We start from the raw sequence: 26,713 nt of genomic DNA on the forward strand, positions 1-26,713 counted from the left end.
GAACCTTCTCTGAACAGCCTCCAAAGCAAGTATATCCTTACGTAAATATGGAAACCAAAACTGCACGCAGTATTCCAGGTGTGGCTTGGAATGTATGCGTTGCACCGTATTTGACTGCAGAACGATACCTGGACTCCAAGGGTTAAATTACGAGGAGAGGTTACTCAAATAGGGTTGTATTCCCTGGCATTTAAAACGTTACGGGGCAATTTGATTGAAGTTTTCAGGATATTAAGGGGAACACATAGGGTAGATAGAGAGAAACTATTTCCGCTGGTTGGGGAATCTAGGACTAGGGGCACAGTTTAAAACTTACAGCCAAACCTTTCAGAAGTGAAATTAGGAAACACTTCTACACACAGAGTGGTAGAAGTTTGGAACTCTCTTCCGCAAACGGCAATTAATGCTAGATCAATTGTTAATTTTAAGTATGAGATTGATCGAGTTTTGTTAACTGAAGGTATTGAGGGATATGGGACAAAGGGTATATGGAGTTAGGTCTCAGATCAGCCACGATCACATTGAACGGCAGAACAGGCTCGAGGGGCCTAAACGGCCTCCTCCTGTTCCTATGTTTTAAGCCCCGACTCACTCTCGTTTTAGAGTTGTACCTGGTTACATGCCGAATTCAACGGTTAAGGTTGGGTCTTTCTCTCTCCAGTTACCAGTGTGCAGGCTGGAACCACTTTCCAGGCTGTTCAAGGAGCAGCGATACCGAGCTTAACGGCCCAAGGAACCTCGATCGTGGCCTCCACCTTCCCGACAGAGGATGAACAGCACTCCCAACCAATCAGTCCTCAGGGTTTGCACTACCTACATTCAGCTTACAGAGTTGGTAAGTGTATGTTCCAATAATCCTGAATTACGAGAAGCAGACTTGCATTTTCACAGTGCCTTTCACTACTTCGGGAGGTTACCAGGCACTTTACAGCCAACGAAGTACTTATTGAAGGTTCGTCGCTGTTGTAACATAGGAAAGAAAGACTTGCATTTTTACAGCGCCTTTCATGTCCACAGCCAAAAGGAGGTTTTTTTTGGAGTGTAGTAACTTTTGTAATGTGGGAAACGCAGCAGCCAATTTGCGCACAGCAAGCTCCCACAAACAGCCATGTGATCATCCATTTTTAGTGTTGTTAATTGAGGGATAAATATGGGCCCCAGGACACCAGGGAGAGCGCCCCTGCTCCTCTTCAAATGGTGCCATGGGATGTTTTACGTCCACCTGAGAGAGCAGACGGGGCCTGGGTTTAACGTCTCGTGTGAAACACGGCACCTCCAACAGTGCGGCGCTGCAATGGAGTGTCAGCCTGGATTTTTGTGCTTAAATCCCTGGAGTGGGACTTGAACCCACAACCTTCTGACTGTGAGGGCGAGAGCGCTGCCCACTGAGTAATGGCTGACTTCAGGAGAAATTTCTTGACCCAGAGAAGGGTGAGAATGTGGAGCTCGCTACCACAGGGAGTGGTTGAAGCAAATAGTATAGATGCGTTTAAGAGGAAGCTAGATAAAGACGTGAGGGAGAAAGGAATAGAAGGATATGTTGATGGGGTGAGATGATGAGGGGTGGGAGGGGGCTGGTGTGGAGCATAAATACCAGGATGGGCCTGTTGGCCTGTTTCTGTGCTGTAAATACTTTGTAAATATTAACCCGTGTAAATTCCAGGGCCACATGTGATCCACATGCTGTGGTGTACACACTACTGCTGTAGATCAAGCTAGTTTGGTGGACTATTCGTTTGGGCTATACTAGTGAACTGGTCACCAGCGCTGAAGGCCTCAATGTTTCCTCCCTTCGTATGACAGTAAGTTATGATGAACCTTTATAAAACACCGGTCCGGCCTCAACTGGAATATTGTGTCCAATTCTGGGCACCACACTTTAGGAAGGATGTGAAGGCCTTAGAGAGGGTGCAGAAAAGATTTACGAGAATGGTTCCAGGGATGAGGGACTTCGGTTACGTGGATAGACTGGAGAAGCTGGGGTTGTTCTCTTCTCAGAGCAGAGAAGGTTGAGAGGAGATTTGATCGAGGTGTTCAAAATCATGAGTGGTCTCGACAGAGTAGAGAGAGACTGTTCCCATTGGTGGAAGGGTCGAGAACCAGAGGACACAGATTTAAGGCGATTGGCAGAAGAACCAAAGGCGACATGAGGAAAAACATTTTTACGCAGCGAGTGGATAGGATCTGGAATGAGCTGCCTGAAAGGGTGGTGAAGGCAGACGCAGTCGTGGCTTTCAAAAGGGAGTTGGATAAGTACCTGAAGGAAACCAATTTGCAGGGCTACGGGGAAAGGGCGGGGGAGTGGGACTGGCTGAGGTGCTCTTGCAGAGAGCCGGCACGGGCTTGATGGGCCGAATGGCGGCCTTCTGTGCTGTAACCGTTCTCTGATTCTAAGATTGTACTACTTTGTGAATTCATCCCTGTTTTCACCTGAGCTTTTCACACAGTTACCTTTTTGAAATGTATTTTTCCCTAATGCAAAACAAAATGACTTTATTGTACGATGTTGGTTCTGAAAGTGTGTTTGTTCTTTGCAGGAATGTTGGCTTTGGAAATGCTTGGTAGAAGAGCTCATAATGATCACCCAAACAATTACTTCTCTCGAAGCCCACCTTACACAGAGGATGTGAAATGGCTTTTGGGATTAGCAACACGGCTGGGTAAGGAGAAAGTTTGAAACCAATCCGATGGGACGCGCCCTGTAATTAGGAAAATCCAGATGCAAGCAAGGAATGACCGGGTTTGGGGCTCGAAGTACAAAAAGCATCAAATTAAAATGAACCTATTCGGGGCAATGAAATGAAGAGTTGATCTGTTTTGCTGGTTGAATGTTGGCCAAGGCCATCAGGAGAACTCCCTGCTCCTCATTGTGAAGAAACATTGGCGAGGGATCTTTTATATCGCACGCGACAGGGCAGACGACTCGTCTGTTTAACGTCCCCTCAGACGTTAATGAAGCGCTCCGGACCAGGAGCGGAGTTTCACCCACGACCTTATGGCCGAGGCATGAGTGCCACCAACTCGGTCAAACCGACACTTGAGTGTGTGTCAAATGTACAAATGTTCCGGTATTATCCTTGGGTCCTAACTACTTTATCCAGCGCCAGTACAAGTCCCAAGGTTTCAAAAACAAAACGGGCATAACTTTGTGTTATCCAAATGATTTGCGTGGTACAAGTACACACTGATAGCTCTGATGATCTCTTCGCTCATCTGCTGCTGAAGCCCTCCTCCATCCATGCCTTTGTTACCTCTTGACTTGACTATTCCAACACACTCCTGGCTGGCCTCCCACATTCTACCCTACGTACACTAGGGGTGATCCAAAACTCGGCTGCCTGTGTCCTAACTTGCACCATGTCCCGCTCACCCATCACCCCCTGTGCTCGTTGACCTACATTGGCTCCCGGTTAAGCAACGCCTCGATTCCAAAATTCTCATCCTTGTTTTCAAATCCCTCCATGGCCTCGCCCCTCCCTATCTCTGTAATCTCCTCCAGCCCCACAACCCCCGAGATGTCTGCGCTCCTCTAATTCTGCCCTCTTGAGCATCCCTGATTATAATCGCTCCACCATCGGTGGCCGTGCCTTCTGTTGCCTGGACCTCAAGCTCTGGAACTCCCTCCCTAAACCTCTCCGCCTCTCTACCTCACTCTGCTACTTCAAGACGCTCCTTAAAACCTACCTCTTTGACCAAGCTTTTGGTCACCTGTTCTAATTTCTCATTATGTAGCTCGGTGTCAAATGTTAAATCTTATAATACTCTTGTGAAGCACCTTGGGACGTTTTACTACATTAAAGGTGCTATATAAATACAAGTTGTTGTTGATCAGAATGTATCTAAAAATAATTGCCACACTCTGTTCATATGTTCAGCAAGTTCAAGTATTTGTTTTACGGTGATGGTTATTATGGAGGCCTGTTATGCAAGGTTAAAAATGACTCCCCTCACTGTCTTCAACCTGACCCTCTCCACAACCCCTATGGCCCACACATTAGGTTTTGCCACCCTGAAGGTCTACATCACTGGGTAAATTAAACTTGCCTCTGCAACTCTGTCTTCCAGCTGCTTGCCCCAACCCCCCTCTACACCTCTATTCACCCCGAAACATCCTCAGCAGGGGTCGCTCATTTAAAACTGAGATGAGGAGGAATTTCTTCTCTCAAAGGGTCGTAAATCTGTGGAATTCTCTGCCCCCGAGAGCTGTGGAGGCTGGGTCATTGAATATATTTAAGATGGAGTTAGAGATTTTTGAGCGATAAGGGAGTCGAGGGTTATGGGGAGCGGGCAGGGAAGTGGAGCTGAGACCAAGTTCAGATCAGCCATGATCTTATTGAATGGCGGAGCGGGCTCGAGGGGCCAAGTAGAAACATAGACAATAGGTGCAGGAGTAGGCCATTCGGCCCTTCGAGCCTGCACCACCATTCAATAAGATCATGGCTGATCATTCCCTCAGTACCCATTTCCTGCTTTCACTCCATACCCCTTGATCCCCTTAACCGTAAGGACCATATCTAACTCCCTCTTGAATATATCCAATGAACTGGCATCAACAACTCTCTGCGGCAGGGAATTCCACGGGTTAACAACTCTGAGTGAAGAAGTTTCTCCTCATCTCAGTCCTAAATGGTCTACCCCTTATCCTAAGACTGTGAGCTCTGGTTCTGGACTTCCTCAACATCGGGAACATTCTACCAGTATCTAACCTGTCCCGTTCTGTCAGAATCTTATGTTTCTATGAGATCCCCTCTCATCCTTCTAAACTCCAATGTATAAAGGCCCAATTGATCCAGTCTCTCCTATTATGTCAGTCCTGCCATCCCGGGAATCAGCCTGGTGAACCTTCGCTGCACTCCCTCAATAGCAAGAACGCCCGTCCTCAGATTAGGAGACCAAAACTGTACACAATATTCAAGGTGAGGCCTCACCAAGGCCCTGTACAACTGCAGTAAGACCTCCCTTCCCCCAAACTCAAATCCAGTAGCTATGAAGGCCAACACATACCATTTGCCTTCTTCACTGCCTGTTGTACCTGTATGCCAACTTTCAATAACTGATGAACCATGACACTCGGGTCTCGTTGCACCTCCCTTTTTCCTAATCTGCCGCCATTCAGATAATATTCTGTCTTCGCGTTTTTGCCCCAAAAGTGGATAACCTCACATTTATCCACATTATACTGCATCTGCCATGCATTTGCCCACTCACCTAACCTGTCCAAGTCACCCTTGAGCCTCCTAGCGTCCCCCTCACAGCTCACACCGCCACCCAGTTTAGTGTCATCTGCAAACTTGGAGACATTACACTCAATTCCTTCATCCAAAACATTGATGTATATTGTAAAGAGCTGGGGTCCCAGCACTGAGCCCTGCGGCACTCCACTAGTCACTGCCTGCCATCCTGAAAAGGACCCGTTTATCCCGACTCTCTGCTTCCTGTCTCTATCCACGTCAGTGTATTACTCCCAATACCATGTGCTTTGATTTTGCACACCAATCTCTTGTGTGGGACCTTGTCAAAAGCCTTTTGAAAGTCCAAATACACCACATCCACTGATTCTCCCTTATCCACTCTACTAGTTACATCCTCAAAAAATTCCAGAAGATTTGTCAAGCATGATTTCCTCTTCATAAATCCATGTTGACTTGTCACTGCTTTCCAAATGCGCTGCTATTTCATCCTTAATAATTGATTCCAACATTTTCCCCACTACTGATGTCAGGCTAACCGGTCTATAAGTACCCGCTTTCTCTCTCTCCCTCCCTTTTTAAAAAGTGGTGTTACATTAGCTGCCCTCCAGTCCATAGGAACTGATCCAGAGTCAATAGACTGTTGGAAAATGATCACCAATGCATCCACTATTTCTAGGGCCACTTCCTTAAGTACTTTGGGATGCAGACTATCAGGCCCCGGGGATTTATCAGCCTTCAATCCCATCAATTTCCCTAACACAATTTCCCGCCTAATAAGGATATCCTTCAGTTCCTGCTCCTCACTAGACCCTCGGTCCCCTAGTACTTCCGGGAGGTTATTTGTGTCTTCCTTCGTGAAGACAGAACCAAAGTATTCATTCAATTGGTCTGCCATTTCTTTGTTCCCCATTATAAATTCACCTGAATCTGACTGCAAGGGGCCTACATTTGTCTTCACTAATCTTTTTCAGTCAGTTTTTATGTTCCTGACAAGCTTCTTCTCGTACTCTATTTTCCCCCTCTTAATTAAACCCTTAGTCCTCCTCTGCTGAATTCTAAATTTCTCCCAGTCCTCAGGTTTGTTGCTTTTTCTGGCCAATTTATATGCCTCTTCCTTGGATTTAACACTATCCTTAATTTCCCTTGTTAGCCACGGTTGAGCCACCTTCCCCGTTTTATTTTTATTCCAGACAGAAATGTACAATTGGTGAAGTTCATCCATGTGATCTTTAAATGTTTGCCATTGCCTATCCACCATCAACCTTTTAAGTCTCATTTGCCAGTCTATTCCAGCCGATTCACGCCTCAAACCATCGAAAGTACCTTTCCTTAAGTTCAGGACCCTAGTTTCTGAATTAATTGTGTCACTCTCCATCTTAATGTTTATGGTCACTCTTCCCCAAGGGGCCTCGCACAACAAGATTTCTAATTAGTCCTTTCTCATTACACATCACCCAGTCTAGGATGGCCAGCCCTCGAGTTGGTTCCTCGACATATTGGTCTAGAAAACCATCCCTAATACACTCCAAGAAATCCTCCTCCACCGCATTGCTACCAGTTTGGTTAGCCCAATCAATATGTAGATTAAAGTCACCCATGATAACTGCTGTACCTTTATTGCACACATCCCTAATTTCTTGTTTGATGCTGTCCCCAACCTCACTACTACTGTTTGGTGGTCTGTACACAACTCCCACTAGCGTTTTCTGCCCCTTGGTATTCCGTAGCTCCACCCATACCGATTCCACATCATCCAAGCTAATGTCCTTTCTTACTATTGCATTAATTTCCTCTTTAACCAGCAATGCTACCCCGTCTCCATTTCCTTTCTGTCTATCCTTCCTAAATGTTGAATACCCCTGAATGTTGAGTCCTCAGCCTTGGTCACCCTGGAGCTATGTCTCCGTGATGTCAATTACATCATACCCGTTAACTGCTGTCTGCGCAGTTAATTATTCCCATACTCCTCGCATTGAGGCACAGAGCCTTCAGGCTTGTCTTTCTAATACACTTTGCCCCTTTAGAATTTTGGTGTAATGTGGCCCTTGGGTTTCTCTGCCCTCCACTTTTACTTTTCTTCTTTCTATCTTTTGCTTCTGCCCCCATTCTACTTCCCTCTGTCTCCCTGCATAGGTTCCAATCTCCCTGCCATATTAGTTTAACTCCTCCTCAACAGCACTAGCAAACACTCCCCCTAGGACATTGGTTCCGGTCCTGTCCAGGTGCAGACCGTCCGGTTTGTACTGGTCCCACCTCCCCCAGAACCGGTTCCAATGTCCCAGGAATTTGAATCCCTCCCTTCTGCACCACTCCTCAAGCCACATATTCATCTGAGCTATCGTGCGATTCCTACTCTGACTAGCACGTGGCACTGGTAGCAATCCTGAGATTACTACTTTTGAGGTCCTACTTTTTAATTTAGCTCCTAGCTCCCTAAATTCATCTTGTAGGACCTCATCCTCTTTTTTACCTATATCGTTGGTACCTATATGCACCACGACAACTCCTGTTCCTATTTCTTATGTTCTTGTGTTCAGTAGGCCCACATCATGCTGAGTGGTTTGGGTACCATTCACCCCTGTTTTTCCCACACCGAATTTGCCACTCAGCTTGGCATTGGAAGGGTGGTGGGGGCTCGACAGAGGTTACAGATCTCGTCGCAGGGTGGGAAAAGTGTAGTGCCTCCTACACTGAGCTACTCGGGCACCCCAATAACTGCAACGGAGCAATGTGCAGGGCTTTGGGGAAAAGGCAGGGGAATGGGAACTAATGACTCTTTCAAAGAACAGGCACATAGAAACATAGAAAATAGGTGCAGGAGTAGGCCATTCAATATGATCATGCAACTTCAGTACCCCATTCCTGCTTTCTCTCCATACCCCTTGATTCCTTTAGCCGTAAGGGCCACATCTAACTCCCTTTTGAACGAACTGGCCTCAACAATTTTCTGTGGTAGAGAATTCCACAGGTTCACAATTCTCTGAGTGAAGAAGTTTCTCCTCATCTCGGTCTTAAATAGCTTACCCCTTATCCTAAGACTGTGACCCCTGGTTCTGGACTTCCCCAACATCGGGAACATTCTTCCTGCATCTAACCTGTCCAATCCCGTCAGAATTTTATATGTTTCTATGAGATCCCCTCTCATTCTTCTAAATTCTAGTGACTATAAGCCTAGTCGATCCAGTATTTCTTCATATGTCAGTCCTGCCATCCCGGGAATCAATCTGGTGAACCTTCGCTGCACTCCCTCAATAGAATGTCCTTCCTCAGATTAGGAGACCAATGAGCGCAATGGGCTGAATGGCCGCCTCCTCCCGTATGATTGCATGATTCCAACTGGTCATAGAGTAACTGTGGGTTGAGGGTGACCACTTGGGAAGAAGCTCAGTGGGAAATGAAATCCTTCGTGGCAAAGTAGTTTGAAAAGCATCTTTTGAGTGGATAATTCCAACTGCGCTTTCTACAAGGCAGACCTGCAACCCTCGAGTGGCAGGAAAATGGGAGCAATTTCACAGCAATTACCTGGTAACTTTTACTTGCAGAAGTTCCATTGTCTGGTGGGTTCCATTGTGTTGAACAAAGATGACTTGAAATAAATCCCGCAAGCTAGTTTTGCACATAGCCCTGACCGTTTGGTATCTAACAAATTAATTTAATTGTAGATTGGAAAGTTGCCGAGGCAGTGGAGAGCTGCAGGACATGCCTGGGCCAGTGTTGATCCTGGTCGTCCTGTTTGCTTTCCTTTGCCACACCAGAGAGTGCTCGTTGTGCCAGTGTCAGCCCACCGACGTCGGCGTTCTCTCTCAGGCCAACATCCCCAGCATCGAGGCATTGACCACACTCGATCAGCCCCGATGGACGGGCCACATTGTCCACCTGCCCGACACTAGACTCCCGAAACAAGCGCTCTACTCCGAGCTCCGTCACGGCAAGCGAGCCCCAGGAAGGCAGAGAACACACCTCAAGGCCTGCTTGGGGGGAAAAAACGTAACATCCCCCACCGACTCTTGGGAATCCCTGGCCCAAGACCGCTCAAAGTGGAGGAGCAGCGCCCGGGACGGCGCCGAACACCTCCAGTCTCTTCGCCGGGGGCACGCGGAAGCCAAGCACAAACAGCGGAAGGAGCGCACGACAACCCAAACACCCCCACCCACCCGTCCCTCCAACCACCGTCTGCCCCACCTGTGACAGAGACTGTAGGTCCCGCATTGGTCTCATCAGTCACCTTCGAACTCATGTTAGTGTGGAAGCAAGTCATCCTCGACTCCGAGGGGACTGCCCAAGAGGAGGAGAGTGGGCAGCACACTCGCCTCCGAGTCAGCAGATTGTGGGTTCAAGACCCACTCCAGTCATGATGGGCGCTATATAAATGTAAGTCTTTGTTTTTTTCACATTGCTGCCAATTGAGAATTCTGAGGAATGTTCTTTGTGTCTCGTGTCGTCAGGTGTGAACTATGTCTATCAGTTCTGCATGGGTGCAGCCAAAGGAGTGCTGAGCCCGTTTGTACTGCAGGAGATAATCATGGAGGCACTGCAACGCCTTAACCCTGCTCACGTCCATGCTCACCTCCGAACCCCGGCGTTCCACCAGCTCGTTCAGAGATGCCAGCAAGCATATATGCAGGTAAACTCAAAGCTAACCAAATGAGTACCCTTTCATGAACAAAAATGTATTTTTACTCGCCGATCTGCTGCACCCTTGCACGTGGGGAGTCTGGACCAAGTGTAGCCTTCGGATAAAGTAGGGCTAGAATCATTACGAGACAGGAGGCGGCCATTCGGCCCATCGTGTCCGTGTCGGTCAAAGAGCTACCCACTTTCCAGCACTCGGTCCATAGCCCTGTGGATCACAGCTCTTTAAGTGCACGTCCAAGTACTTTTTGAATGTGATGAGGGTTTCTGTCTGAGGAGTTAAGAGTGCGCGAGTTTTTTTTTGGACCGAGGCATGCAGCCACCATTTCGGAGTCCTCATTTTTATCTGCTACTTGGAACTTTAGTTAAATAGCAAAATGGTTAAGCTGGTTGGGAATTAGTTGGTCGAATTGGAAGTTCCTCCACTTCAGGCCGAGGCGATGCGAAGCTGAGATTCTGCAGTGCCACCAGTGGCAGGAGGCTGTAATTACAGCATGGCCAGTTTGCACGGGCAGATTCCCATTCTCAACGTGGACATAGTCATTGATAAAGTGGGAAAAAGCTGACATAAAAGTGTGACGACAGAAGGTTGTGTAGCCAGTAAGTGTGCACAGATGTGAGTTCCTAAAACATATCATAGAGATGCCAGATAGACTGTCCCTATGCCATTGCAGATTTTTTGTGTCCTCCTCACAATTTGCTTTCATAAGAACATAAGAATTAGGAACAGGAGTAGGCCATCTAGCCCCTCGAGCCTGCTCCGCCATTCAACAAGATCATGGCTGATCTGGTCGTGGACTCAGCTCCACTTACCCGCCCGCTCCCCGTAACCCTTAATTCCCTTATTGCTTAAAAATCTATCTATCTTTGACTTGAAAACATTCAATGAGCCAGCCTCAACTGCTTCTTTGGGCAGAGAATTCCACAGATTCACAACCCTCTGGGAGAAGAAATTCCTTCTCAACTCGGTTTTAAATTGGCTCCTCCGTATTTTGAGGCTGTGCCCCCTAGTTCTAGTCTCCCCCACCAATGGAAACAACCTCTCTGCCTCTATCTTGTCTATCCCTTTCATGATTTTAAATGTTTCTATAAGATCACCCCTCATCCTTCTGAACTCCAAGGAGTAAAGACCCAGTCTACTCAATCTATCATCATAAGGTAACCCCCTCATTTCTCGAATCAGCCTAGTGAATCATCTCTGTACCCCTTCCAAAGCTAGTATATCCTTCCTTAAGTAAGGTGACCAAAACTGCACGCAGTACTCCAGGTGCGGCCTTACCAATACCTTATACAGTTGCAGCAACACCTCCCTGCTTTTGTACTCCACTTTCCCACCATCAGCAAACTTGGCTACATTACACTCGGTCCCTTCATCCAAGTCATTAATATAGTTTGTAAATAGTTGAGGCCCCTGCAGCACCCCACTAGTCACTGTTTGCCAACCGGAAAATGACCCATTTATCCCGACTCTCTGTTTTCTGTTAGTTAGCCAATCCTCGAACCATATTAGCCACAATCCCGTGAACTTTTTATCTTGTGCAATAACCTTTTATGTGGCACCTTATTGAATACCTTCTGCAAATCCAAATACATCACATTAACTGGTTGCCCCTTATCCACCCTGCTCGTTACATCCTCAAAGAACTCCAGCAAATTTGTCAAACATGATTTCCCTTTCATAAATCCATGCTGACTCTGCTTGATTGAATTATACTTTTCCAAATGTCCCGCTACTGCTTCCTTAATAATGGACTCCAGCATTTTCCCAACGACAGATGTTGGGGTAACTGGTCTATAGTTTCCTGCTTTCTGTCTGCCTCTTTTTTAAAATAGGGACCTTAGATTTGCGGTTTCCCAGTCCGCTGGGACCTCCCCAGAATCCAGGGAATTTTGGTAGATTACAACCAATGAATCCACTATCTCTGCAGCCACTTCTTTTTGGACCATAAGATGCAAGCCATCAGGTCCAGGGGACTTGTCCGTCCACCTTTCATCCCATTATTTTACCGTGTACTACTTCATTAGTGATGGTGATTGTTTTAAGTTCCCCCCTCCCTATAGCCCCTTGATTATCCATTATTGGTATCTTTTTAGTGTCTTCTACCATGAAGACCGATACAAAATATTTGTTCAAAGTCTCTGCCATTTCCCTGTTCCCCATTATTAATTCCCCATTCTCATCCTCTAAGGGACCAACATTTACTTTCGCCACTCTTCCTTTTCATATAGCTGTAGAAACTCTTACTATCTATTTTTATATTTGTTGCTAGTTTAGTTTCATAATCTATCTTCCCTCTATTATTTTTGTATTCATTCTTTGCTGGTTTTTAAGTTTCCCAACCCTCTGGCCTCCCACTAATCTTGGCCACTTTGTATGCCATTGTTTTCAATTTGATACCATCCTTTGTTTCCTTAGTTAGCCACGGATGGTTAACAAATGCAGAAATTGGGCAATCTAGAAATAAATCCCTCCATGGCCCTCGCCCCTCCCTATCTCTGTAATCTCCTCCAGCCCCACAAACCCCCCCTGAGATGTTTGCACTCCTCTAATTCTGCCCTCCTGAGCATCCCTGATTGTAATCGCTCCACCATCGGTGGCCGTGCCTTCTGTTGCGTGGACCCCAAACTCTGGAACTTCCTCCCTAAACCTCTCTCTTTCCCCTTTTAAGTCGCTCCTTAAAACCTATGTCTTTGACCCTTTTGGCTACCTGCCCTAATTTCTCCTTGGGACGTTTCACTACATTAAAGGCGCTATATAAATACAAGTTGCAGTTATACTGCATACAAGGCTTTCAGTGCTTATGAGAAAAATAGGCAAATTTGCTTATCCGGTCACTGTTCAGATGGCACTGTAGGAATGTAATGTAGGTGACATGGCAAATGGAATATAATGCAGAGAAATGTGGTTATGCACTTTGGTAGGAAAAATAGAAAAGCAGAGTAGTTTTAAATGAGAGATTGGGAAATGTCGGTGTTCAGAGGGACCCGAGTGTCCTTATACACGATTTACTGAACGTTAATATACATGCAAGCAATGCAGAAAGCAAATGGTACGTTGGCCTTTGAGAAGAAGATGTGTGTATAAGAGTAAAGATGACATGCTGCAATTTTATAGAGCCCATGTGAGACCACACCTGAAGTATTGTGTACAGTTTTGGTCTCCTTACTGAAGGAGGGATATACTTGCCATAGAAGGTTCACCAGACTGATACCTGGGATGGGATGGGGGGGGGGGGGGGGGAGGGGATTGTCCTATGAGGAGGGATTGAGTAGACTAGGCCTGTATTCTCTAGAGTTTAGAAGAATGAGAGGTGATCTCATTGAAACATGAAAATTCTTACAGGGCTCGACAGGGTCGATGCAGGGAGGATGTTTTCCCCCTGGGCTGGGGAGTCTAGAACCAGGAGCCACAGTCTCAGAATAAGGGGTCGGCCATTTAGGACTGAGACGAGGAGAAACTTCTTCACTCAGAGGGTGGTGAATCTTTGGAATTCTCTACCCCAGAGGACTGTGGAGGCTCAGTCTTTGAATATATTCAAGACAGCGAGCGATAGATTTTTGAATATTAAGGGCGTCAAGCGATATGGGAATTGGGTGGGAAAGTGGAGTTGAGGTCGATGATCTTATTGAATGGCCGACTCCTAATTCTTATTTGGGTAACTATCTGTTGCTGTTTTACTTTTGCCAGTGGCTGCCTGCAGACATTACGCAAACTATACAGGTGAGAAGAGGTTTGTTTAAGCCCTTATTCAAACGATACGTATATATTTTAGCTATAAAGATCAGACGATCTGCTCTTAATTCAAATTCTAAGATGTCATTTTTAGTACATACAATGACTTTAAGTTATCAGGAGCAATGTTCCCCCTAATTTTAATTATTTTGGGTGCACAGTTTGCGCATGGTCCAAATTTTACATCGGGCTGTGTGGGGCCGGTAGATGCTCAGCTTACAGGAAACATTTTGATTGGGAGTATAAGCAAAATAACCAGAGGACCACAGATTTAAGATCATTGTCAAAAGATGCAGAGGGTGATGAGCAGAAATTGTTTTGCTCATTGAGTGGTGATCTGGGATCCGCTAGCTGAAACGGGTGCTGGAAGCAGACTAGTAACTTTCAAAAGGGAAAGGAGGGCTGTGGGGAAAGAGTGGGGGAGTGGGACTAATTGGAGAATGCTTTCAAAGAGCCGGCATAGGCCCGATGGGCCCCTCTTCCTGTGCTGCATGATTAGCGTGTTCCCGAAAGTCAGTCACTGAGTGGTATTTTTTTCACGTAGGAACTATTTGTTGTATTCTACATTGTATGTGGATCTGTCACAGCCTCTGCCTGTCCCCTCTGCTCACGGTGTCAGCTGTGGCTCAGTGGGCAGCCCCCTCGCCTCTGAGTCTCCAGGGACTTGAGCACAAAAATCTAGGCTGACGCTCCCAGTGCCGTGCTGAGGGAGTGCTGCACTGTCGGAGGTGCCGTCTTTCGGATGTGACGTCCGCTCTCTCAGGTGGATGTAAAAAGATCCCATGGCACTATTTTGAAGAAGAGCAGGGGAGTTATCCCCCGTGTCCTGGGGCCAATATTGATCCCTCAATCAACATCACGAAAATAGATTACCCGGTCATTATCACACTGCTGTGGGAGCTTGCTGTGCGCAAATTGGCTGCCACGTTTCCCATCATTACAACAGTGATTACACGTCGAAAAGTACTTAATTGGCTGTAAAGTGCTCGGGGGACATCCGATGGTCGTGAAAGGCGCTATATAAATGCAAGTATTTTCTTCTTCCTATCACAGTGCATCCAGTACAGACTGTACCACATTGCACCAGCGGATTACGATGACTTCGTGAACATCATCCGTAGCGCGCGGTGCGCGTTCTGCTTAACGCCCGTCGGAATGATGCAGTTCAACGAAATACTTCAGAATTTAAAACGCGCAAAGGGGCAAACTAAGGACTTGTGGCAAAGAATCTCATTGGAAATGGCGACCTTTACTCCTTGATGTCTGTTGGTTTGTGAAGATTTAGGTTTAATATTTTTTTCCCCCCCTTCCCTTTTTAAACCACTGATCTTGTACTTTCTACTGCGACATTCCTCTTTAAACTAAAGGTTTTAAAATGGTCAGGAATAAGGTTCATTTTGGCTGGCGGTGCGAATTGTGACCTGACATTAGATGCCAGATTTCGACAACACCTCTTGTCCCTTCTCTCCCCACCCCACCCCCCAAAAAAAAGACTTTTGTATGAAGTAGTTATTATTCATGTACATGTCTTTAACTGTGTGTTTATAAAAAAAAGCGTGCTACAAGATACGGTATGACTGGGTAAACTGGTTCGATTTAGAGCTACACTGCATGGTGGACAGTCAAAATTCAACTCGAGATGGACAATGCAGCCCTCTGTCTCTCCTAGCTCTGGAAAGGTCCAAATGCCACATACATCCACCTCGTGTATCAATTGTGGTTGTTAATTTATCTGGGTTTGTTTATTTTTGCCTTTGTTTCTCTAATATTAATGTTTTTTCATACTTAGAGGGTTTTCAATTGTTTAAAAAAAAATTATATATTCAGATTCCAGCGACACCGAGAACTGGGATAGTTAAAGCTTTGACACATTTTTCAGTGTTACAGATCAGCTTAAAGTGCAAGATGTAGATTGCTGCACTGACCCAATTTCCCCCCCCCCCTCCCCCAATCTGTGTTCCTGTCTTCCTCATGTAATCTGTTAATATTTTTTGTTGAAAAACATGTTCCTTTTTAATGTCCGGTCCACATCTTTCTTTCCTGTAAAGGCTATACACAGTGCTGTCTGTGATAGGAGAACTTGCATGAACGTTTGTGTGGTTAGTTTTTTTGTTGACAACAAAAAAAAACTTTTATTATTCAACCATTCTGTGCTGTGTTGAATACATACACAATTATTTTTGATTAAAGTACACAACAAACCTGCAATACTCTGCGTGTTAAAAGGCCCCTATATTAAATGCTTGGCTTTGGAATGGAGACGCTTAAAATTGAATTTACTGGTGACAACAGATCAAGAAAGTTAATTTATCTTGCCACTGATTTTTGCTGCTTTTTTTTTTTGGTTTTACTTCACAGTTGAGTGAGGAATTTCAGGCACATGTCTGATTATGTTAGGCTGGGTAGTTTTGTACAGGGTGTGTGTGTGCGTGTATATATACACACACACGTATACAGAGATTTAGTTTCCCAGTCAATGTAGAGAGAGTTTAAGGCCTTGCAAAAAGTACATCACAATCAACCACAAAATTTACACCCAAAAAAACTCAATCCACTGGTTGTTGCATCTCAGAAAATTATGTTCAGCCTCGTGAGAGTAAAATTCTCCAATAACATCATTCAATGTGAATGACACACTAGGTGAGACGACGAGGGCAGGGGCTCGCTACACATCCTTCTGCGAGAGGCAAACGAAGGGTGACATCCCTCAGCGTAGTCCATTTAAAAAAAAAACACACCTGTGTGGCTCCCTCTTCAAATGTAGTAAGTTTAACCATAGTAACTCTAACAGTACACTAGTAGAAAGGTAATACTTTACACTAACACTGATTCTCTCGTCCTTTCTTTTCACAAACTCAAAGTTGTACATTTTTTTTTAAATGCCGTTTTCCAAGCAGGGATGTCTGAAGTGGGGACATCGCAAACAATTTTTGAGGTAACTGTCTTGAGGAACGGGTGCAACAGGTCTGGCCCCCATTTCTCTGGCTTGCAGCTGAAAATTATTGCCTCATAAGGGAGATATGTACACATTTAATAATTAATTGGGTATGCACATTAGTACCTGGATTACAGCAGTGTTGTTACCACACACACACACACACACACTGTGCAGGGGCATTAAACTAATCCCGACAATGTTTAGTGGACAGGACATTATCGTCGTAAAAAAAACAGCTGATGTAACGATCATTCCACAGTTTGACACTTGAGGATACACTTCAATACTACAAGGGTTAGAAGGGGGCGAGTCCGAAGATGTCCTGTACACACAGTATAGCCACCACCCTTTCCAGAGCGGCTCCTGGTCTATGCAAAAAGTATTTCCAACTGAGACAGGAAGGGGGTGTAAAGTGTACACCAGGCTCGCTAACACAAAAGGAGCTTTTTTTTTAAAGTTACAATGTCAAAAGCCTTTGCAGATGGAAGAGGGGCTCTTTTTTTTTGTCTTCAGGAACCAAGAATCGCGACACACTCCACTGCCTTCCTGGGCACGCTTGCTGGCGTCGCACGAGTTTACAAAGGTCAGTGGGCATGAACGCAGCGTCCAGAGCGTGATGTCATCCAGCTGACCACACGAGTCGCCCTTCAGCTCCAGCTGGTGTGCTGCAGTTCCTCTCGGAGCCAACTGGGCAGCGACTGCCCCAATTTGTTCAGCTGCTTCGATAGCTCAATGTTGTGCTCCCGGTAGTAATTGGTCAGGAATGTCCGGGACTGTGGAGACAAACAAAACACCGGCGTTAGTTTGAAGGGTGGAAAATATAAATTCTGTGGGGGAGGAAGGGTAGGGAGGGGAGAGAGAGAGTGGCAGGGGGAGAGAGCAGAGGGGAAGAACCACTGTCCCCAGCCAGAATGGCGACGATTGGGTAATATCCCCTGACGATCACACCGAAAAGATAGCCAGCAATCGTGAATAACTAGGGTCCTACAGTATGGCCTGTCTTTCGAGGACAATGCCAAGGGGACGCCCAACCAGCCTTAAGGCCTAAACCAGCTCCAGTTCTTGAGTTAATGACATTGTTGTATTAGAAAGAAGATTCCTTCTCAAAATACAGCATGAATTTACTCGTCTTTCTGCCCTGTGCCGCTCATCTGCTACCGCAACCCTCATCCATACTCGACCTCGAGACGCGACTATTCCAACGCTCTCCTGGCCGGCTTCCCATCTTCCACTCTCCGTACACTTGAGCTCATCCAAAACTCGTCCTGTTCACCCATCGCCCCTTGTGCTCACTGACCAACATTGACTCCCTGTCCGCCAAAAATTCTCATCCCTGACTTCACACCCCTCCCCTTCGCTATCTGTGCCCTCCTCCGGCCCGACAACCCTCCGCCATCTCTGGCCACCACAAGCATTTCCTTCGCTCCACCGTTGGTGGCCGTTCCGTCAACCATCTCGGCCATAAGCTCCAAAATTCCCTCTCTGCCCCCTCGTTCCCTCCTTCAAACCTACCTCTAAACCTGTTTAGCTCGGTGCATACTTTTGTCTGATTATGTTCCTGTGAAGCACCCAAGACATTTTACCACTTTAGCAAGATGTTATACAAGAGGATTTTATACAGTATTTAGCATTGATGCATTTTTAAATCGAATGTCACTTATAATAAACCACGTAGTGAGACATGGCAGCTGAATAAATTGATAATGGCACTGCAGTTACACCGGTTGACGTGCTTTAAAATTTGTGTGTGTTTGTGTACTGAAAAGAATTTCTTTCCGTGATCATCATCTGCGGCAGGGTCTACAGCAATGTGTCCCGAATTAGGAGGTCATGCGCTGCTGCCGACGGAAGGCATACTGCACTTGCGTGGCTGCGCAGCATATTTAAAGGGACCATGCACAGGAAAAATAACATAAGGAAACTTGGTCCACAGTCGCATTGCGCCTGTCCTTGTCCGTGTCGGCATGGATACGGATTCCATGGGCACCACTTAGCAAGGAAGAGCAGGACCCTGGGCTGAATCTTTTCCCCTGGTCGGGCTGGTCGGACAACTCGAGAGTCAGCTGGCAATTGAACCTTGAGTGACGTGGCTGGGTGTCTTGAGTGACGTGGCTCGGGGAGGATATTTTCCCCTGGGCTGAGGAGTCTAGAACCAGTGGGCACAGTCTCAGAATAAGGGGTCGGCCATTTAGGACTGAGGTGAGGAGAAACTTCTTCACTCGGAGGGTGGTGTATCTTTGGAATTCTCTGCCCCAGAGGGCTGTGGAGGCTCAGCCATTGAGTATATTCAAGACAGAGATAGATAGATTGTTGGATATTAAAGGAATCAAGGGATATGGGGATAGTACAGGAAAGTGGAGTTGAGGTAGAAGATCAGCCATCATCTTATTGAATGGTTGAGCAGGTTCGAGGGGCTGAATAGCCTATTCCTGCTCCTAATTCTTGTGTGTCACACCAGGCAATGGACTGGGGGAGGGGGAGGGGGGGGGGGGGGGGGTAGCATTTAAGAATTGTGCGTGTAAAATATTCTTGCATCTGTGGAGAGAAGCAGAGTTAACGTGACAGGTCGATGACCCTTCGTCAGAACTGGCAATAGTTCGAGATATAACAGGAAGTTAAAGAAGTGCAAGGGGCCCTGAAAGGGGGAGGGGAGCAAAGAACAGAAGGGAAGGTCTGTGCAGGAAAGATTGGAGACTCAAAAGGGATGATGGGCCAAATTGAGATGATAATGGCACAAGTTAGGAAACAAAAGATGAGTTTAGATAGGGTGAATGGCAGAATAATTATCAGGGAAACGGAGAAAAAAACAAAGAGGGTTCTATAAATAAAAAGGGAGGAAAGGGAACAAAATATGGGGGCAGAGGTTACGCTCTGAAATTGTTGAACTCGATGTTGAGTCCAGAAGGCTGTAAAGTGCCTAAACCAAAGATGAGGTGCTGTTCCTCGAGCTTGCGTTGAGCTTCATTGGAACAGTGTAGGAGGCCGAGGATGGAGAGGTCAGAGTGGGAGTGGAGCGGGCAGAGTGGGAGTAGAGCGGGGAATTAAAGTGAATTGAGCGAGAGAGTTAGAGGCTTGAGGCATGGTCAGCAAGGTAACAAGGAAGGCTGTTCTGGAGGGTGGGGCCAAGATAGTTGAGGACTCTGCCACCGATGGTGGTGAGGAAGGGGAGCTTGCCGGCAAAGCTCGGCCTGTCGTTGAGCAGATGGATGGAAGCTGCAGAGAATTTGTAAACGAGGACAAACAAGGTCCAATGCTGTACGGTGACTGAGTCGGACAAATCTGGTTTACAATTACACGGCATTTTTACTGATGTTTTCGAAATCACACACTACGATTCCATCTGTGTTTTTTTCACAAGAAACACTGGCATTGAACACAACGTTAACCCAGTCCACACATTAACGATGATCTGCTGCTGGATGTGAGCAAGCTAAGACTTTAAAGATTGTACACACTCACCGATGAATTCATCTCTGGATATTTTCGTCCTTTACTTTTGCCCAAACACTTTGATTTTCCACCTTCCACCATCTGGCACCAGAAATTCTTGTTGTCGTCATACCTGAAATGAATGGCGCACGGTTCTGAGAAGCTGGGTGTGAAACGACTGTGCTGTGTTGCACAGTGACACGTTCTCTTAAGCACCTGGCTCACAATACGATCTTTGGTGGCTGCTGATTTGATTTTGATAAATCAACATGGCAAGTAAAGCCATTCTGCCCATCCATTCAAGAAAACACAGACAGTTCCCCTTCCATCACACAGTATCCAGATAAGAACATAAGAAATAGGAGCAGGAGCCGGCCATTTGGCCCCTCGAGCCTGCTCCGCCATTCAATAAGATCATGGCTGATCTGATCATGGACTCAGCTCCACTTCCCTGCCCGTTCCCCATAACCCTTTACTCCCTTATCGTTCAAAAATCTGTCTATCTCCACAAATTTATTCAATGACCCAGCCTCCACAGCTCTCTTGGACAGAGAATTCCACAGATTGACAACCCTCAGAGAAGAAATTTCTCCTCATCTCTGTTTTAAATGGGCGGCCCCTTATTCTAAGACTATGTCCCCTAGTTTTAGTTGCCCCTATGAGTGGAAATATCCTCTCTGCATCCACCTTGTCGAGCCCCCTCATTATCTTAAGTGTCAATAAGATCACCTCTCATTCTTCTGAACTCCAATGTGTATAGGCCCAACCTACTCAACCTTTCCTCATTAAGTCAACCCCCTCATCTTCCCTGAAAACTGAAAGTGCAATGTTGGGAAAATTTAACAATTAATTCCATTTAATCTGAAAGTAAACTCGATCTCCTGTCCTTTTTTTAAATAAAAGAGCCAGCTGTCAGTCAAAAAAAGTAAACAAACATGGGCCAAAGGAAACAGATACGGAAGCCGTGAGTTACTCTTCCAACAGAGGGAACGGCCTTCGATGGAAATACGTACATCAGTGCCTGAGTGTAGTTGAAGTGAGGCGTCACACCAAGGAATTTCTGCACATTCTCCATGACAGCCACAGGATTGTTGCGCAGCTGTAAGCCGTTGACAACGAGAAGCTGTGGGAAAGAAGATGGCTTTTAAATGTCGGCCTGAAGGAGTTCCCGTGTACACCGAGAGAATTACATCGAATTACAGCACAGAACCAGGCCATTTGGCCCAACCGGTGTTTATGCTCCACATGAGCTTCCTCTCACCGTCAATATATCCTTCTATTCCTTTCTGTTTACTTAAATGCATCCCCTTCCCCTTAAATGCATCTCATCATCATAGGCAGCTCCTCGGAATCGAGGAAGACTTGCTTCCACGAGTTCTTAGGTGGCTGAACAGTTCAATAAGAGAACCACAGTCCCTGTCACAGGTGGGACAGATAGTCGTCGAGGGAAAGGGACTGGTTTGCCGCACGCTCTTTTTCCGCTGCCTGCGCTTGGTTTCTGCCTGCTCTTCGGCGACGAGACTCGAGGTGCTCAGCGCCCTCCTGGATGCACTTCCTCCACTTAGGGCAGTCTTTGGCCAGGGGCTCCCAGGTGTCAGTGGGGATGTTGCACTTTATCAGGGAGGCTTTGAGGGTGTCCTTGTTATGTTTCCGCTGCTCGTTTGCCGCGAAGGAGTTCCGAGTAGAGCGCTAGCTTTGGGAGTCTCGTGTCTGGCATGTGGACAATGTGGCCTGCCCAGCGGAGCTGATCAAGTGTGGTCAGTGCTTCAATGCTGGAGATATTGGCCTGGACGAGGGCGCTAACGTTGGTGCGTCTGTCCTCCCAGGGGATTTGTAGGATCTTGCGGAGATATTGTTGGTGAGATTTCTCCAGCGACTTCAAGCTATTTGCTTCAATCACTCCCTGTGGCAGCGAGTTCCACATTCTCACCACTCTCTGGCTAAAGATGTTTCTCCTGAATTCCCAATCGGATTGATTAGTGACTCTTATATTTATGACCTCTAGTTTTGGACTGCCTCTACAACTGGAAACATCTCTCTGCCTACCCTATCGAACCCCGTCATCATTTTTAAAGACCTCTATCAGGTCATCTCGCAATCTTTGAGAGAAAAAAGTTAGAAAAAGTCGTTGTATGGTACAACTAAGGGCATGTGGGAGGTGGGGTGGGTCGCGAGGGGAGCATTCAGAGATCATAAGTTTGAGTATTGAAAGTATTCACTCTTAAAACAAATGGTCCTGGCTTGAATTGGAAAATCGCAGACGGAAACAGGAAGCATTCCTTTCCGTTCTGAGAACTGTCACGAACCAAAGTGTCCAATTTTCTCGATGGGCCACTTGGAAAAAGTTTAAATCAACGCTCAATTGCTCGAGCTGTGGACACGAGACTTCATTTTAGGATTTAATTATCACTTAAAGAAAGAAAGACTTGCATTTATATAGCGCCTTTCACGAACACCAGAAGTCTCAAAGCGCTTTACAGCCAATGAAGTACTTTTGAAGTGTGGTCACTGTTCTAAGGTGGGAAACACGGCAGCCAATTTGCACACAGCAAGCTCCCACAAACAGCAATGTGATAATGACCAAATTATCTGGGGTTTTTTTAATGTTGATTGAGGGATAAATATTGGCCCCAGGACACCAGGGATAACTCCCCTGCTCTTCTTCGAAATAGTGCCATGGGATCTTTTATGTCCACCTGAGAGAGCAGACGGGGAGTTATTGCACTGGGAGTGTCGGCCTAGATTTGTGTGTTCAAGTCTCTGGAGTGGGACTTGAACCCACAACTTTCTGACTCAGAGGCGAGTGTGCTGCCCACTGAGCCCCGGCTGACACCCAGGGATGAAAATGGAAACAAGTCATACCTGGGAAGGTTGATAGTGTGTTAACCACCTTTCAATGTGGGTGGCATACCAGCCGGGAAACAAGCAGCGATTCTGCAGAAGGCGGACATCTCTCGGGGCCTCGGGTCCTGCGGTGATCACCTGATAGAAGGTGTAGTTCAGGGCGGCAGAGTCATGGTGAGCTCGTTGGTGCTGTGGAAGAAAAACCAACACGTCAACACTCGGCGAGAGAGGTGCTGACACCGAGAGAGGGAGACAAATAGATTTTTGCTACGGCAAGGGTATTGAGGGATACGAAACCCAAGGCCGATAGAATCACAGAATGGGGACAGCACGGAAGGGGGCCGTTCGGCCCTCGAGTCCGTGCTGGCTCTCTGCAAGAGCACTTCGGCCAGTCCCATTCCCCTGCCCTTTCCCCCACAGGCCTGCAACTTTTTTCTTTCAGGTCCTTATCGCCAACTCCCTTGAGACAGCCGTGATCGAGTCTGCCTCCACCACCCTCTAGATGGAGCTCCTATACAGGGCTCGAGGGGCTGAATGGCCAACTGTTCCTGCGATTGAAAACAAGTGCTCAATCCTTATAAAGATTCCCGTTTGATCTACATAATGAACCGTCAGGGCCCTAGATGACCCCCATTTAACACACGGTGCACTGCTCCTGATTATCATTGTAACACATCGTTGCTTGCTGCAGAGAGACCATTTAGTAGCCCAGATCAGAACGTCACACTGTTTGCTAATGACTGAACTAACATGAAATCTGGCACTCCTGCATGTTTTAAGTTCAGTCTTTACTCGAGCGCAGCATTATCGTTCAAAAGGGAGATACTCTTTTGTCTGATTATTGATCATAGAATAACACAGCACGGAAGGAGGCCATTATGCCCATTGTGCCTGTTCTCTGAAAGAGCTCTCCAATTAGGAACATAGGAACAGGAGGCGGCCATTTAGCCCCTCGAGCCTGCTCCGCCATTAAATGAGATCGTGAATGATCTGCGACCTAACTCCAAGTACCCATTCCCCTGCTCTTTCCCCCTAGCTTTCCAATTTTCCCCCCTTCCAGTATTTATCCAATTCCCCTTTGAAAGTTATTTCTGAACCTTTCAGGCAGCGCGTTCCATATCACAACAACTCGCTGCGTCAATAAAATTCCCCTAATTTGCCCACTGGTTCTTTTGTCAATGACCTTATATGCCTATGTCCCTGCGGTTACTCAATTGGTTATCCCTATTCACTCTCTCAAAACCGCATATAATTTTGAGAACCCCTATTAAATCTCCTCTTAACCTTCTCTGCTATAAAGAGATCAACGTCAGCTTCTCCAATCGCTCCAAGTGAAGTCCCTCATCCCATTCGCGTAAATCTCCGCACCCTCTCCAAGGCCTTGACACCCTTCCGGAATTGGACACAAAACTCCAGCTGAGGCCTAACCAGTGATGGATGAAGGTTTAGGTCATACTATTTGTTATGTATGCAACCCCGTGTAACCTGCATCATACCACCACCAGAGGGCATACCTGTTGGAGTCCCAGGGGATCCCAGCATCCCTTGGGAGCACTGTATATAAGCAGGCCTCCCATGCTGTACCAATACTCTGTGGAGTTTGAATAAAGGAGCTGAGGTCACACTTACTCATGTCTACACTACTCAGTTACGTTACTTTATTATGAGCTTAACACTGTTGAAGGGATTGAAGCAGGTCCTCCGACTCTTTCCATGCGAGTGTCAGCAAGGCCAGGCAAGATCACCATGTGACAGGGATACCATTCATTTCAAAACTTTAACTGTCAACAACAACAACTTTATTTATATAGCGCCTTTAATGTAGTAAAACGTCCCAAGGCACTTCACAGGACTGTTACAAGACAAAAAAAAATTGACACTGAGCCACATAAGAAGAAATTAGGGCAGGTGACCAAAGCTTGGTCAAAAAGGTATGTTTTAAGGAGTGTCTTAAAGGAGGAAAGAGAGGCGGAGAGGTTTAGGGAGGGAGCTCCAGAGCTTGGGGCCCAGGCCACTGAAGGCACGGCCACCAATGGTTGAGTGATTATAATCAGGGATGCTCAAGAGGGCAGAATTTGAGGAGAGCAGATATCCTGTGGGGGGGTTGTGGGGCTGGAGGAGATTGCAGGGATAGGGAAGGGGCGAGGGCCATGGAAGGATTTGTAAAGAAGGATGGAAAGTCATTGAAGGTTGGCATGCAGGTACAGCAGGCAGTTAAGAAAGTAAATGGCATGTTGGCCTTCATAGCGAGGGGATTTGAGTACAGGGGCAGGAAGGTGTTGCTACAGTTGTACAGGGCCTTGGTGAGGCCACACCTGGAGCATTGTGTACAGTTTTGGTCTCCTAACCTGAGGAAGGACATTCTTGCTATTGAGGGAGTGCAGCGAAGGTTCACCAGACTGATTCCCGGGATGGCGGGACTGACCTATCAAGAAAGACTGGATCAACTGGGCTTGTATTCACTGGAGTTCAGAAGAATGAGAGGGGACCTCATAGAAACGTTTAAAATTCTGATGGGTTTAGACAGGTTAGATGCAGGAAGAATGTTCCCAATGTTGGGGAAGTCCAGAACCAGGGGTCACAGTCTAAGGATAAGGGGTAAGCCATTTAGGACCGAGATGAGGAGAAACTTCTTCACCCAGAGAGTGGTGAACCTGTGGAATTCTCTACCACCGAAAGTTGTTGAGGCCAATTCACTAAATATATTCAAAAAGGAGTTAGATGTAGTCCTTACTACTAGGGGTTCAAGGGGTATGGCGAGAAAACAGGAATGGGGTACTGAAGTTGCATGTTCAGCCATGAACTCATTGAATGGCGGTGCAGGCTAGAAGGGCCGAATGGCCTACTCCTGCACCTATTTTCTATGTTTCTATGAGAATTTTGAAGTTGAGGCGTTGAGTTGCGTCAGTTTGCGGCCTCTGAGTCAGAGGTTTGTGGGTTCATGCCCCACTCCTGGAGTTAAGGATATAAACTAGGCTACGATTGCTGCATGGAGTTAGGTGCCAGCCTTCTGGTAAGATGTGAAGCAAGGCCCTGTTCTGGTGATTCAGGTTTGAAGATCCCTCAGCACCATTTAACGAGAAGTAAGGAGTTCTCCTTGAGTTGAGGAGGTTGAGAGCGACGTTCCCTTTAAGTTGTGCGGCTGTGCAGCTGTCTCGAGGTCCCGTGCAGCCGGCTCGAGGTCCCGTGCAGCCGGTGAGCCGGCCTCCCAATGCAAAAACGGGCTCGAGGTCCCGTGCAGCCGGTGAGCCGGCCTCCCAATGCAAAAAAACTGCGCATGCGCGTTAGTGTGAATAGGCCACACAGCCCACACAAAATTAGCGGGGGGAACAGCTAATCGAGGGATTTAAAATGAGAAAGGGGTTCGATAGCTTGAGATGGGGGGATTGTCCTATGAGGAGAGCTTGAGTATTCATGGCCTGTATTCTCCAGAGTTTAGAAGAATGGCAGGTGATCTCATTGAAACATACAAAATTCTTACGAGGCTTGACAGGGTAGATGCAGGGAGGATGTTTCCTCTGGCTGGGGAGTCTAGAACCAGGGGTCACAGTCTCAGAATAAGGGGTCGGCCATTTAGAACCAAGATGAAGAAACATAGAAACATAGAAAATAGGTGCAGGAGTAGGCCATCCGGCCCTTCGAGCCTGCACCACCATTCAATATAATCACGGCTGATCATTCCTTCAGTACCCTGTTCCTGCTTTCTCTCCATATTCCTTGATCCCTTTAGCCGCAAGGGCCATATCTAACTCCCTCTTGAATATATCCAATGAACTGGCATCAACAACTCTCTGCGGTCGGGAATTTCACAGGTTAACAACTCTCTGAGTGAAGAAGTTCCTCCTCATCTCAGTCCTAAATGGCTTATCCCTTATCCTTAGACTATGTCCCCTGGTTCTGGACTTCCCCAACATCGGGAACATTCTTCCTGCATCTAACCTGTCC

At 46.7% G+C, this 26,713-nt stretch overlaps 2 protein-coding genes across 9 annotated transcripts in view; one reads left to right on the top strand and one right to left on the bottom strand.

Moving 5' to 3' along the window:
- Positions 1 to 15,829, top strand: part of zswim8 (zinc finger, SWIM-type containing 8) — a 210,207-nt gene extending 194,378 nt beyond the window's left edge. For 6 of the 8 annotated variants that reach the window (XM_070865607.1, XM_070865608.1, XM_070865606.1 and 3 more), the window contains 4 exons: positions 662 to 835; positions 2,538 to 2,660; positions 9,638 to 9,816; positions 14,611 to 15,828. In XM_070865607.1, coding sequence (XP_070721708.1) covers positions 662 to 835; positions 2,538 to 2,660; positions 9,638 to 9,816; positions 14,611 to 14,817 — 683 coding nt within the window. In that variant the 3' untranslated portion in view covers positions 14,818 to 15,828. Of the gene's footprint in view, positions 1 to 661; positions 836 to 2,537; positions 2,661 to 9,637; positions 9,817 to 14,610 lie in introns of all 8 variants that reach the window. The other 2 variants (XM_070865612.1, XM_070865610.1) reach the window with 2 other exon arrangements.
- The window catches only part of ndst2a (N-deacetylase/N-sulfotransferase (heparan glucosaminyl) 2a), a 124,823-nt gene continuing 113,790 nt past the window's right edge, over positions 15,681 to 26,713 (bottom strand). The window contains exons 10-13 of the mRNA XM_070865614.1: positions 22,787 to 22,957; positions 20,938 to 21,047; positions 19,955 to 20,057; positions 15,681 to 17,268 (exon numbers count right to left, since the gene is read on the bottom strand). Coding sequence (XP_070721715.1) covers positions 17,143 to 17,268; positions 19,955 to 20,057; positions 20,938 to 21,047; positions 22,787 to 22,957 — 510 coding nt within the window. The 3' untranslated portion in view covers positions 15,681 to 17,142. The remainder of the gene's footprint in view (positions 17,269 to 19,954; positions 20,058 to 20,937; positions 21,048 to 22,786; positions 22,958 to 26,713) is intronic.

The sequence above is a fragment of the Pristiophorus japonicus genome, chromosome 22, assembly GCF_044704955.1.
Source record: "Pristiophorus japonicus isolate sPriJap1 chromosome 22, sPriJap1.hap1, whole genome shotgun sequence".
NCBI lineage: Eukaryota > Metazoa > Chordata > Chondrichthyes > Pristiophoridae > Pristiophorus > Pristiophorus japonicus.